Source organism: Callorhinus ursinus, unplaced genomic scaffold (assembly GCF_003265705.2).
Source record: "Callorhinus ursinus isolate GAN/ISIS: 27379988/994484 unplaced genomic scaffold, GSC_fseal_2.0 scaffold2, whole genome shotgun sequence".
NCBI lineage: Eukaryota > Metazoa > Chordata > Mammalia > Carnivora > Otariidae > Callorhinus > Callorhinus ursinus.
In genome coordinates this window covers 29,008,123-29,020,466 of record NW_027397064.1, presented here as the reverse complement: position 1 = coordinate 29,020,466, position 12,344 = coordinate 29,008,123, and the positions used below count along the sequence as shown (strand labels likewise).

Sequence of the window (12,344 nt, the reverse complement as noted above, 5' to 3'; positions counted from 1 at the left end):
TCTCTCCCAGCCAAACCTGGAAGTTGTATAGCTTTGCTTAAATGCCCGTGGTACATTTACCTGAGCCAAACTTGATTGAAATATATTTCAGCCAGCAAAGTGAAACGCTTAAGCTAGAAATTTTTTGTAATTGCTGACTTATCCCAACTTCCTCAAGTCTTTTTATATTTACCGGCTTTGGGTGATAGTTTGTAGACACACATGAGGCCCCAGGGCCATCAAACTGTCCATTTTGGCAGTCCTGTATTCTAAATATTGGAGAAGATGGTACAGTTTAAATAGATTAAATGGAAGAGCATCAGATGTTTGCACTACCTTTGAGCATATGTTTTATGGTGGGAGCATGATCTCAAGCAGACCCTTATGGGAGCATGTGCTGTATTGTCCAATATTGTCACCGTTTAAGGAATACATGGTATCATCTTGTGCCTCAGCCTTAGGCTCCAGTAGTTTTAAAGTGGTTAATAATATAGAAAACTAGGGAAAATCAGCTGTAACTAGGTGGGGGCAATAATCTAATTATAAGTCAATTATAAATATGTTTATGTCAGTGTTATATTGGAAAAAAATACATGTGTTTTCCACTTTTCATTTCAGCACTTTTTGAAATGTGTTGAGTGTAAGAAAGAGTGGACCTTAAGTAAGGGTTGCAGAGTCGCCTTGTTGAACTTCTGAACTTGCACGTTTCTAAGGATTTTTAAAGCAGCCTTTCACTGAATGTGTTTGGGAAGCAGCAGCCCATTGGTGTCGATCTTCTGTGGAAAGATCGGAGCATGTGACACGCTGATCCTCACATCAGTGGTGGTTTTCCTTTTACACGTCGATGAGATTGGTCAACATGTCTATTCCATTCAGATCTCACAAATAAAACAGAATCCCCCCTGCTTCTTTAAACTCTTTAGACTCATACTGGGTTTTAACTCCCTGGTATCAGGTTTAGTCGAGGCCACTTTATAAATTCCTACCAGAAACACGTAAGCAACACACACACACACACACACACCCACACCCACACACACCCACCCACCCACCCACCCAGCAAGTAAAATGTGTAAAGGGTCTACATTTAAAAGAATCATTATTAAAATTTTTTTCATTTGTCTTCTCAGACCTAATTCAGGATACTGGGAAATTATAACAGTGAATTCTAACTGTGCTAATTAACAATAAGAAGGAAAGGAAATATCCAAGAAAAGATCATAGAAAATAACAAGATAATGAGGTAAAGATGGGAGAGCTTTATTTTAAGTATGCTTTACCTCAGGCCATAGATTTGTTCCTCAAAAGTTATTTAGAATCCATATGTGAAGAAAGTATAAAATTACATATTTCTGTGAGAATTTGCTTCTCAGGAGAAGCTTTCCAAGAAAGCATTTGTTCAAATGAATAATCACCTCTTAATTGATCTCTTGGAGAATTTTTCTAAGTATGTTTCTTCAGTGAGGGCTTGCATGCCTTACTATGTAGTGGTACCTTCACTAAGTACTGGGACATTTTAGATCTGGAATGGAAATGGAAATCTTGTCTCCTTGTTATAGATAATGAAAATGAGAGCCAGGAAATTGGGTGTCCGGTCACTAGGCAAAGCAATGAGAGAACTTCTATTGGAACCTTTCTCCTTTGTCTTAGACCAGAGCTTAATTTTACTACAGTACCTTAGTTTTCCCCCTTTAAAATTTGTTTTTATTAAAACCATGCAGTATCTCTTGGACATAGACCAGATGAAGAGAAGGTATAGCCAACTCTGTGTTGTCAGTGGGGTTGAACCTGGGCAGCACATCATTCATAACTGTGCCATCTCTGGGAGACAGTCCACTGGAAGATTTCTGACTTGTGTATTTTACAAAGTCCAGAATTATTTAAATCCAGTCCAGTCTTAGCCCATATCTATTCCAGTAACTTATTCGTGGCTTAGCAGTGTGTGTGTATATGCGCACGAACACTTCATAGCCAAGGTTTGAGGACTTATTATTTATGATCTAATTAAATGTATTCTGCAAAGTAACTTTTTATTTAAAAAAATAGAATTATTAGAGCTCAATCTTCAGAATAATGAAACACTTGATAGATTTCCATGTAAATCATTTCTTTTAAAGTTTCATGATAGGATGTTGCTTCTTTATTCTATTTGCATAAAATCTGTAACTGAGAGACATTATAATGTAAATATATTTAACATGCTTGCATGCAGACCTAAATCTCAGGAGACATAGGTCCTAAGTAATTTTGGTTCTTTCTTTGACCCTTCATTTCACCTTGGACAAGACATTAATCTTTTTGTTTTTGGATATGTCCATGCATAAAATTAAAATAAGAATCCCAAGAAATTATTTAGGATTTTCATGAATATGCATCTTAGTTATATATGAAATATTTTGAGATCTTAGAAAGAAAGAAAATATACTCAAGACATTATTAGAGTTTTTGTTAATGTCACTGAAAGAACGCAGGATCGATAAAATGAATGATAAGGTCAGCATTCATTAAGTCCATAGCTATTACCATGATAATCAGAAAAGAGCACTGAACCAAAAATCAGGAATCCTGGATTCTGGATTTGTTGCTGTCACAATAAGTAAAAATGGCTAATCACCTCACTGTTCTGGGTCTCAGTTTTCTTAGCTATAAATGAGTGGACTAGCTCATCAGCACCATTCTTTCCAGTGCTTAATTAATATTGTTAACAATTTCTGAAGATCTGCACTAGTTACTATAGGGCAGTGTTTCTCAAAGTGTGGTTCCTTGACTAGAAGCAGCAGGAGCTTGTTAGAAATGCAAATTCACAGGGCTTACCCTAGATCTACTACATCAGAACCTCAGATGGGCCCTGTCAATCTGTTTCACAAGGCTCCAGGTGATTCTGATGCATGCTAAAATTTGAGGCTCTCTGTTAAAATTGTCCTTATTCTTAAGAAACTTGAAATTCAGCATCAAATCTCCAATTTTCTTGCCAACTTCTAGACATATGGATATACAATCTAATATATATTTATAAATAAAAATATGAAAAAAATAAAATGAATTATGAGCATGTTAAATTGCTAGAACTGAAACCTTTTGAGGTAGTATCTATGCAGCCATGATTTCCCATGGTAAAGTGTTGCCCAAGGCACGAAGAATATATATATTAGGTGAAGTTTGTATGACAGTGCTTGACTACCAAAATGCATGATCATTTCATATGTGTGCTTATCAAATACAACTTGTTTTTACTTAGCACAGATATTCTTGTTCTAAAATGTAAAAACAAAGATTCTGAAATTATGCCCAGAATTTTAATTTTAAAATTTACATTATGTTTATGTATGAGCATCAGGCACGTAACCTGACGTTCAAATCCTCTCTGTATAATTTTTCTATTACTCTCATTCTAAAACTCATGTGTAATTTCAAAAGAAACTTGCAGTTGGCTTTTTAGAATGCAAATATTGTTATAATATGCACCTGAGCTTTGAAACATCACTCAATTGCTGTTAAAATTTTGTGGGCAAGTGGTTTCAAATGTGGCTAAAGAGCACTGAGGGGGAAAACATCAAAGCCATATATTTTCACCTATACGTCAAAGACATCTGTTGATAACGGGACATCTATTTTAGTTCTCATCTGAGAGATGAAAAACGGAGCTGTAAAACTGTTTTTAGTATTGTTTTAGAGCTGTGGTCGGCTCGGGGAAAAGCAACGAGAATTCGGGTACCATTTTCTTCCAAAAAAGTTTTATCAAGAGCGTTAAGTTTATTTGGAGATGTATAACTTAATGAGGCTACATGACGAATACGCTCTCCTGTATGAAATCAGTGACTTATACCAACTGGAATATGAAATGATAGCCTGGTGCCAACACCATGATCACCCTGGGGAGGAGTGCCTTGCTTAGTGCTGTGCCCCTTTCCTGCGGCCTGTGAGCCCTTGGAGTTGTTAGCGCTAGCGCTAACTAAATGTAAACACCTTTACTTTCCAGCTGCCGTTAATTGGTTTGGGAATATTTATGTAAGTGTTGATTTTCAGGCTAAAAATAGTGCAGTGATGTTTAAATCCGACTCATTCTGGCTGTCAGAAATGCTCCCATGATCCTGAAAGTGTTGCTAAAAATGTTCACTTTTTAAAAATTGTAGTAATTAAACTTGTCTGTTGTGAGAGCCACATATGATATGTTCTCTGCTCTGATAAAAGAGATACAGGACAAGCTTCTTCAAGGCCTCTGCCGGGTTTGCCAGACACCACCTCCCGCTGAACTTTACCAGAAAGCAAAGAATTGTAATCTGGGCAAAAGGAGGAGACAAAAGAAAATTTTGAAGTTGCTCTAGATCCTCATATTCGAGGCAGTGGATCGCATCTGGCTATTTTAAGTTAACGGTAAAAATAGAAATTATAATAGTTTTATTAATACAATTAAGCATAGAGCTTCCCAAACCGTTGACTTTTTTAGAGGCAAGTTTGGGGACTTGAAATCGCGTAATGAATATTTCTCAAGTCTCAAGTTGAAGAAATATCGTGTCTGTTCCACACCATTTGTTTATACCTCTAGCTCTTCATCATCAGATTATTTTTGCCCCTTTACTTCCCAACTAAAAAGTCAGATTTCACAGATTGTTCTCAAAGTTATTTAAATAAGCTATGAGGGGGGAAAAAATTCATTTTTAGATACGTGTGATTTCGTGACTCTTCACCATGTTATTTAGTGAAGGAAAAGCCTAAGCGCCCCTAAATTATTGCTTGTCGGGTATCTTGTAATTTTTGGAAAAAGTGATTTTATGGACCCCGTCAAGAAAGAAGTTGCTGTTGTCTTTAAGTCTGGAAGCACTGCACTGCTCCCGTGTTGTTGAAGTCAATTTGGAATTGGCTTTGTGTCCTTGCAGGGTGCCTTGAGTATCTGTCTGCCTGCCCCGTCTCTAGAGAATAGCAAAGAATTCTGTTGTTGCAATATATAGGAATGATTTTGGCAAGTGACACACACTGCCCATTAGTTGAGATGATAAACTCTAGTCACTGCCCTTTTCGATAGCTGTGGTGAAGCAAAGACTTTTCAATGCTCCTTTTAAAATAGTGGGACTCTTGTCTTAGAGAAGTCTGTGAACGTGTGTGTTCATTTTTAAGTCTGTCGTTATTGACATGATTGCTATAAAACCGTAGTCAGTTCAGAATTATCCTTGAGCAGAGTATCACATTGCAACTGGCCCAATATTGCTTTCAAATTCTAATTGACATTTCCATATACTTAGAGCATTAAGTATGTTGTTGACATAAATAGAACCTTTACTTACTATCTAACTGGAACTAGAAAAAAGTTACTTTAACCTTGTAGAATATTGATTAGAACCAGAAAGTGTGCTATTTTCTTATCTTAGCAAGGGATCAACAAGAAAATTCCACTTGTAGTAGGAAGCAAAGAGGCAAAAATACTTAACATTTTATAATATATATCCCAGTTTTTTCTTTGACATTCTGAGGATATATATCCATGAAGAATTACAGAACCAAAAAGAATATTTAATTCAACTGATAGCCACTGTTAACTGTTCATGGATGCAAAGCCTTTATATTGTTAGGCTGCTAATACTCTCTAAGTTGATGTCCAATTCGAGTGATTCTTACCAAAATCCAGCTGGCTTTTTTTTTTTGTCTTGCAGAACTTGATGTTCTGATTCTAAAATTTGTATGAAAATGCAAGGGACTCAGAAGAGACAAAACAAACTTAGAAAAGAACAAATGTGGAGAATTTGCACTTCCTGATTTCAAACTTAGTACAAAACTAAATACTCAAGACTGGGTAGTAGTGGCATAAGGATAAGTATGTAGATCAGTGGAATACAGTTGAGAGTCCAGAAATGAACCCTTACATTTTTGTTCAGTTGAGTTTTGATAAGGGTGTTAAGACAACTCATTGGGAAAGAATTGTCTTTATGACAAGTGGTGAGTAATACTATGTACAAACACTAACTCAAAATAGTTATATGTCTAAATATAACAGCTAACCTTATAAAGCATTTAGAAGAATATAGGAGTAAATCTTTGTGACTATGTATTAGGCAATGTTTCTTTGATACAACACCAGAAAGCACTAACAACAAAAGAAAAAAAAAATAAATTGAGCTTCATTAAAATTAAGAACTTTGTACTTCAAAGGGCATGTGGAAAAATTTCAAGAAGTGTCTCCCACAGAAAGGGAGGAAATATTTGCAAATCATGTATCTAAAGAATCTGTATACCGAATATTTAAGGAACTCTTACAATTCAATAATAAAAAAAAATAATTAGATATTTCTTCAAAGAAGATCTGTAAGTATCCAGTAATCACATGAGAAGATATTCAGCATCATTAGTCATTAGAGAAATTCAAATCCTTAGTCACTGGGGATATGCAAAAAGAAAACCACTTCACACACACCATGATGGCTAAAATTTAAAAAAAGGAAAATTAAAAGTGCAATAGGTGAGGATTCAGAGAAATTCGTACCTGCATATATTGCTGATGGGAATGTAAAATTGTGCAACATTATGGAAATAGTATAGCAGTTCCTCACCATGTTATACAGAGTTCCCATATGGCCTAGCACCCCTACGTGGATCTCAAAGAGAAATGAAAACATAAATGTCCACAAGAACTTGTCCTTCTTAGCAGCATTTATCTCACAATTGAATATTATTTCAAATGTTTGTAGCAACATTATTTATAATCAGAAAAAGTGGAAAAAACCCAAGTGCCTGTCAAGTGATGAACAGGTAAACAAAATGTGGTCTGTCCATATGAGGGAATATTATTTAGCCCTAAAATTCATGAACTACTGATATATACTACAACATGAATGAGACTTGAGAACCTCGTACTCAGTGATAACAGCCACATATCTTGTGATTCCGTTTGTATAAAATGTCCATGATAGGTAAATTCTTAGAGACAAAAAGTAAATTAATGATTGCCGGCAGGGGTGTGGGGGTGGGCAGGCAGAATAGGAGTGATGGCTAATGGGTGTGGGGGTCTCTTTTTGAGATTTTGAAATTGTTCTAAAATTAGATAGTGCTGATGATTGCAAAATTCTGTAGATCAACTAAAATAGACTGAATTGTACTTTTTAAAAAGGTAAATTTAGTGTTATGTGAATTATATCGTGATAAAATTTTTATAAGAAAAATAAAATAGTGGGTCTTAAAGCCCCAGTCATGCCTCTGATTGAAGTTGCTGCCCTGTTGACATCTTGTTATGTTGCCACCTCGTGAGAGATTCTACCCCAGAACTCGCCCGTCTAAGCCACTTATAAATATTTGACTCACAGAAGCTCTGAGAGACAATAGGCTTTTTTAATCCATGTAATTTGGGGGTAATTTATTACACAGCATTAGGAAGCTAATACAATGCCATTCTGCTCATGCATTCATTAACATCCCTGCAATGAGCTCTGTGTGTTGGGTACTTAATAGAGGACTAGACATGCCCTTACCCTTCCTAGAACTCCCTCTTGTGTAAGAGAGACAGGGAAGAAGGTGCAAATGTTCTGACATGTGCACTAGTCATGAGCTCAAGTATTTTGTTAAATTACCTACCTAAGTATATTTGTAAGCTGCGCAGCCCTGTACACTCTTTATGTGAATGAGACTATTTTAGTTTTTTCTCTGTAAGCATAGATCAAGTCCTTCATAATAATAGGAATGTTTAAAAGCTTTCAAAGATATTCATCTTTTAAGATTTGGTGCCTTAAACTAAAACATACTCTTTGACCTTTTAGATCTTCTTCCCTTTCTTTATCCCCTCTGGAAGGGCGAAAACAAATTAAAAAAAAAAAAAATCAAGTGTGGACCAAGTCCCTCACAAAGGCCAGAACCCCTATGTGAAATGTTGCTATTCTGTCTAAAAGTGAAATACATTTTTTAAATCATTTCACACTGACAAACTGCTTGAATTGTGAGTCCAGTGCCTTGTTTTCTTCAAGATATTAACCTAATTCCATTATGCCCCACCTCTTAACTGATATATTGTCTTTTTTTGTTGTTGAAATAATGCTTTCAGATCCATGGATGCTCTGTTTACAGGTGTGGTGCTTGACAATGGGTCTTTTTCCATGTGGTTTGTCGACTTGGTGAAACCTGAGTCCACGAGTAACACGGTTTATGACTTTGCTTCTGAAGATTAGTATATCTGCAGAATCCCTCTGTTCCAGTGCAGTTCCAAAGCCTACCGGAAATCTGATGCCTTACAAATGAGATTCTAAATCAAGCCTGCTTTATAGAACCCGTTCTATGTAACATCCAACTCAGCGTGGCTGCTGTCTTGGAGTGCTTGCCTCCTCTGGCCCTCTTAGCTCTCTGTAGGGGAAGAGTGTTTACCCTTTTAGAAATTAAATGGTTAATTGTAGTTTCCCTCTGCTGAAGATCATCCTCAGAATGAAAGTCTATGACAGAGTAAGACCTCCAGATTTCTTTTCCTGCCCTAGTCCTGTTACACTTTTGACAGGAGTGACCTTGCCAGGCAACCTTTTTTTTCATGGATTTTGCTTTCTTTATGTTTTTAGTGTCACCAGGGGGTGCAAGCAAGTACAGTACATTAAAGTTAATACATCACCACCTGTCAGTGGCACCTTCCCTTTGATACCCCCTTTCCTTGCTGATTTAAAACACTCAGTCCCAAAAGCTTATGGTTGAGTAGCAAGAAGCTAAATGATGTATTCCAAAGCTCTTAACAAATTGCCTTGTGTAAATGGCCCATCTGAGTATTTCAGAAGCCAAACAGGAGAGAAGAGAACATTGAAAGCACTGAAAAGATTAACACCTGTTTCCAGTCTTCAAAGAAATTGGAGCATACTATATATAGCGAGAGTAAAACCACTTGCTGTCTCACATTGAGACATTTTATTCAAATTCTCAGTTCGATATGCATAGCATCCACATGCTTCTGGGTTTGTTTGACTACAGGATTCCACACAGAACTTAGAAGATGGAGAAGTTATGAATGGTGTACAGACAGAACCACTGACGTCGCCGAAAACCAAGGATGCATTGAGGTATTCTCTTTATGTGAATGAGACTATTTTAGTTATTACAGGATAATGTTTCTTTAATAGTTTGTAGTTGTTTTTATTTTATAGGGAAGGTCAGGATAGGTAGAAGAATGGAGTGAAACCTGTCCCAATTCTAAAATTAGTCACTCTTTTATTTTCTTTTATGATAGAAGAACTTCCTGACAAACATATATAAATGAGCCTCCAAGTCTTTCAACTCTTCTGCAACCTGGATTTCTTAATTGCTTTATTTTTTCCTCTTTGGACAACAGTTTAAAGTGAATTTTCAGAGTTCACTGTGGTTGACTGTTCTACTTTGACATTAGCTCTTTGACTATTTCTCTGCATTTTGTTTTAACCATCTTGCAATATTTTACTCAATTTTTATAAAATGAATCCAGTCTATCACCTAGAATTTTTCATGGTTTTAATGTAAATAACTCATTATGTGAAGTCATTTGCTCTCATTTTCCCCAATACTTACTTTGTTCTGCACTAATTTCCAGTTCTGCCTTAGCTACTACACAGGTTCCATTCCTAGTTTTGCTGCTTGCTAGTTCTATGAGCTTAGGTAAGTTATTCATCTCTCTTTGCCTTAGTTTCTGGTCTGTACAACAGAAATAATATGAAACCCTTCTTCAGAGGGTTGGTATGAAGATTAAATGAATTCATGTATGTAAAGCACTTCAAACAGTGCCTGGGCCAGAGTTAAGTCATGGGGATGGTTGCTGCCATTGGCTACCACTGTATTGTCCTTATCGAGATGATGGTGATGGTGATGATGATGATGATACCACCACCACTCTTACCATCATTTTTTCTAAGTTGCTTCAAATTTTGCACTAGAAAAGTAATTCCATGTTTAATAGATTGTTGGCTTCAGCACTCAGAGGTGATGCTTCTAAGGTTGATGGTCATCCATCCATTCATTTACTCAACGTATTCTTTTCATTCAGTCCAATTACTAACAGTTGCCAAACATTTTGCATAGAATTAGCTTTTTAAAAAAATATGTGATCATCGTTTACCACATTGATTTACTGTGTGGACTTCCCTCACACAATTTATAGCCACATGACATAGGTGCTCTATTTAGATTCTGTTGCTCTGATGAATGAGATGCACAATATTCAAAATTTGGTAAAGAAAATCTCCTGGGCACTGTTTTTTTAGAAGCTTGATAAGATTGTTTTTGGAGGTAGGCATAATGAACATAATACTCTTCTTCTGTTTGCCTTTAATTTCATTTTTTTCAGTGTTAGCTTTTTGAAAAGCTTGCTGGCATCTTGGCTAAATGTTCTGTGGATAGACATCATTGAGTGAACCATTGTTTGATTTATGGCTACATGAACAAATGAACTAAACTTTCTCCAGATACAAAGAATTGAGAGGAATGGAGTATAGGAATTAAAAAAAAAATCTTTAATTAAAATATATGTGTGTACACGTATAATTTTTGCAAGAGTTTTACCATCACGTTTAATAGGCTAATAAATTGCAATTCAGAGCAATTAAGTAACTTGTAGAGACCCAATCTGCATCCACTACTCTTGTCTCCAAATACTTCGACTCCAGTGTTATCTGTTGTGTACACCTTCCCTTATTCTTTGGTATTTTATTTCATGCTAAGGAACTTCATGTGGTGAGCACCAGTTTGGAGAAATCAGCTGAAATCAGGTTGAGGCCAAGTTAAGAAAGTAGAGTAAGTGCATACTCCCAGCACTTGCAGGCTCTTGGGTACAGGGGGAAGAGAAGGATCTTAAGAGCATAGTAGCATGCACAGCTAGCGGCAGGAAGCTTGGCGATTACAGTTCCAGGAAAAGAAATGGGTTCTAGCTGGCCTGGGGTAATGAAGAAACCAAGGAAGAGAAATCAGGAAGCTGCTTAGGGCTGAGTTATGTGGTCATCATTCTCCTGGGGCAGGGAAGTCATGCTCTCCCACAGAGCTTGGCCCAAGAATATGACTTTTGGGCTCACTTTGATGTAGGTGGCATAGAAGCTCAGCACATAATTTGCAGAGTCCATCTCAAAATGTTTTGAACCTATTCCTATATTTTAATCCCCACAGTCATTTTTCAAGCCTTCATTACTTCTCAGACTATTATAGTAACCTACTGTCTCTTCTCTTGAATATCAATCTCCTTATCCTAATTGATCTCATGTATCGCTGCTAGGTAAAAATTTCTTAAACCACAGCCTTCAACAAACCATTCTTTCATTCCAATTGAATTTTGTTAAATCCTGGGTTTGAACACTACCTATGTAACTGTAGACTAATTATTTTACCTCTTTAATTTTTTTAATATGGAAAATGGGTATCATGATCACACAGATTATTGTGAAGATTAAATGAGATTTATCACAGGCAGTTGCACTTAGCACAATACTAAATGAATGGTTGGATAAATATTAGTTGCTACTGCAGTTATGATTAGCACACATACCACGGTTTATTGTAACTATCATTCTCCCATATAAGACTATGAATCCTCCAAAGGATTCCTGACACGTCATACAGATATACCAGCAGCATATTTGTTCAGTGAATGGTTAAAACACATTCCATAAATCATAAGCATACCTATTAGCTGCTTACCCAGTATTAACCCATTTTTATTTAAAGAAAAATAACCATAAGAGGAGGTTCTCCAAATAGTCTTACAATATGTATCTCTTATGAAGCACTCCTCAATTTACCTTGATCTTAAGATGATGAAGCAAAAGATTTCTACTGGGTGTTTTGTTTTTTTAACTACACTTTAAGCCTCTCTTCTTTCTTCCTTCTTCCTTCCTCCCTCCCTCCCTCCCTCCCTCCCTTCCTCTCCCCCCCTTTCTTTCTTTCTTTCTTGAAGGTGGGGGCAAAGAGAGGGGTAGAGGGAGAGGGATCATCTTTTTTTTTTTTAAACATTTTATTTATTTATTTGAGAGAGAGAGAGAGAAACAGCATGAGAGGGGATAGGGTCAGAGGGAGAAGCAGGCCCCCCACCGAGCTGGGAGCCCGATGTGGGACTCGATCCCAGGACTCTGGGATCACGACCTGAACCGAAGGCAGCCGCCCAACCAACTGAGCCACCCAGGCGCCCAGGGAGAGGGATCATCTTAAGCAGGCTCCACTCCCAGCATGGAGCCCCATGCGGGGCTTGATCTCACAACCCTGAGATCATGACTTAAGCTGAAATCAAGAGTTGGACGCTTAACTGTCTGAGCCAGCCAGGTGCTCTACAGCTTCTGTTTCAACAGCAAGCAATACAGGCAAAAGACCTTCACCTCCTCCCTAAGTTCAGCTTCATTCCTGACCTCAGCCTATTCCTTGACACATCTCCGAATTAGCCTTATCCCCATACTTACCTCTTC

General features: G+C 37.0%; 1 protein-coding gene across 9 annotated transcripts in view; it reads left to right on the top strand.

Moving 5' to 3' along the window:
* Window positions 1-12,344, top strand: part of PARD3B (par-3 family cell polarity regulator beta) — a 1,017,627-nt gene that overhangs the window by 533,917 nt on the left and 471,366 nt on the right. For all 9 annotated transcript variants that reach the window (XM_073879629.1, XM_073879634.1, XM_025892834.2 and 6 more), the window contains one exon: window positions 8,905-8,993. In XM_073879629.1, the coding sequence (XP_073735730.1) occupies window positions 8,905-8,993 (89 nt within the window). The remainder of the gene's footprint in view (window positions 1-8,904; window positions 8,994-12,344) is intronic.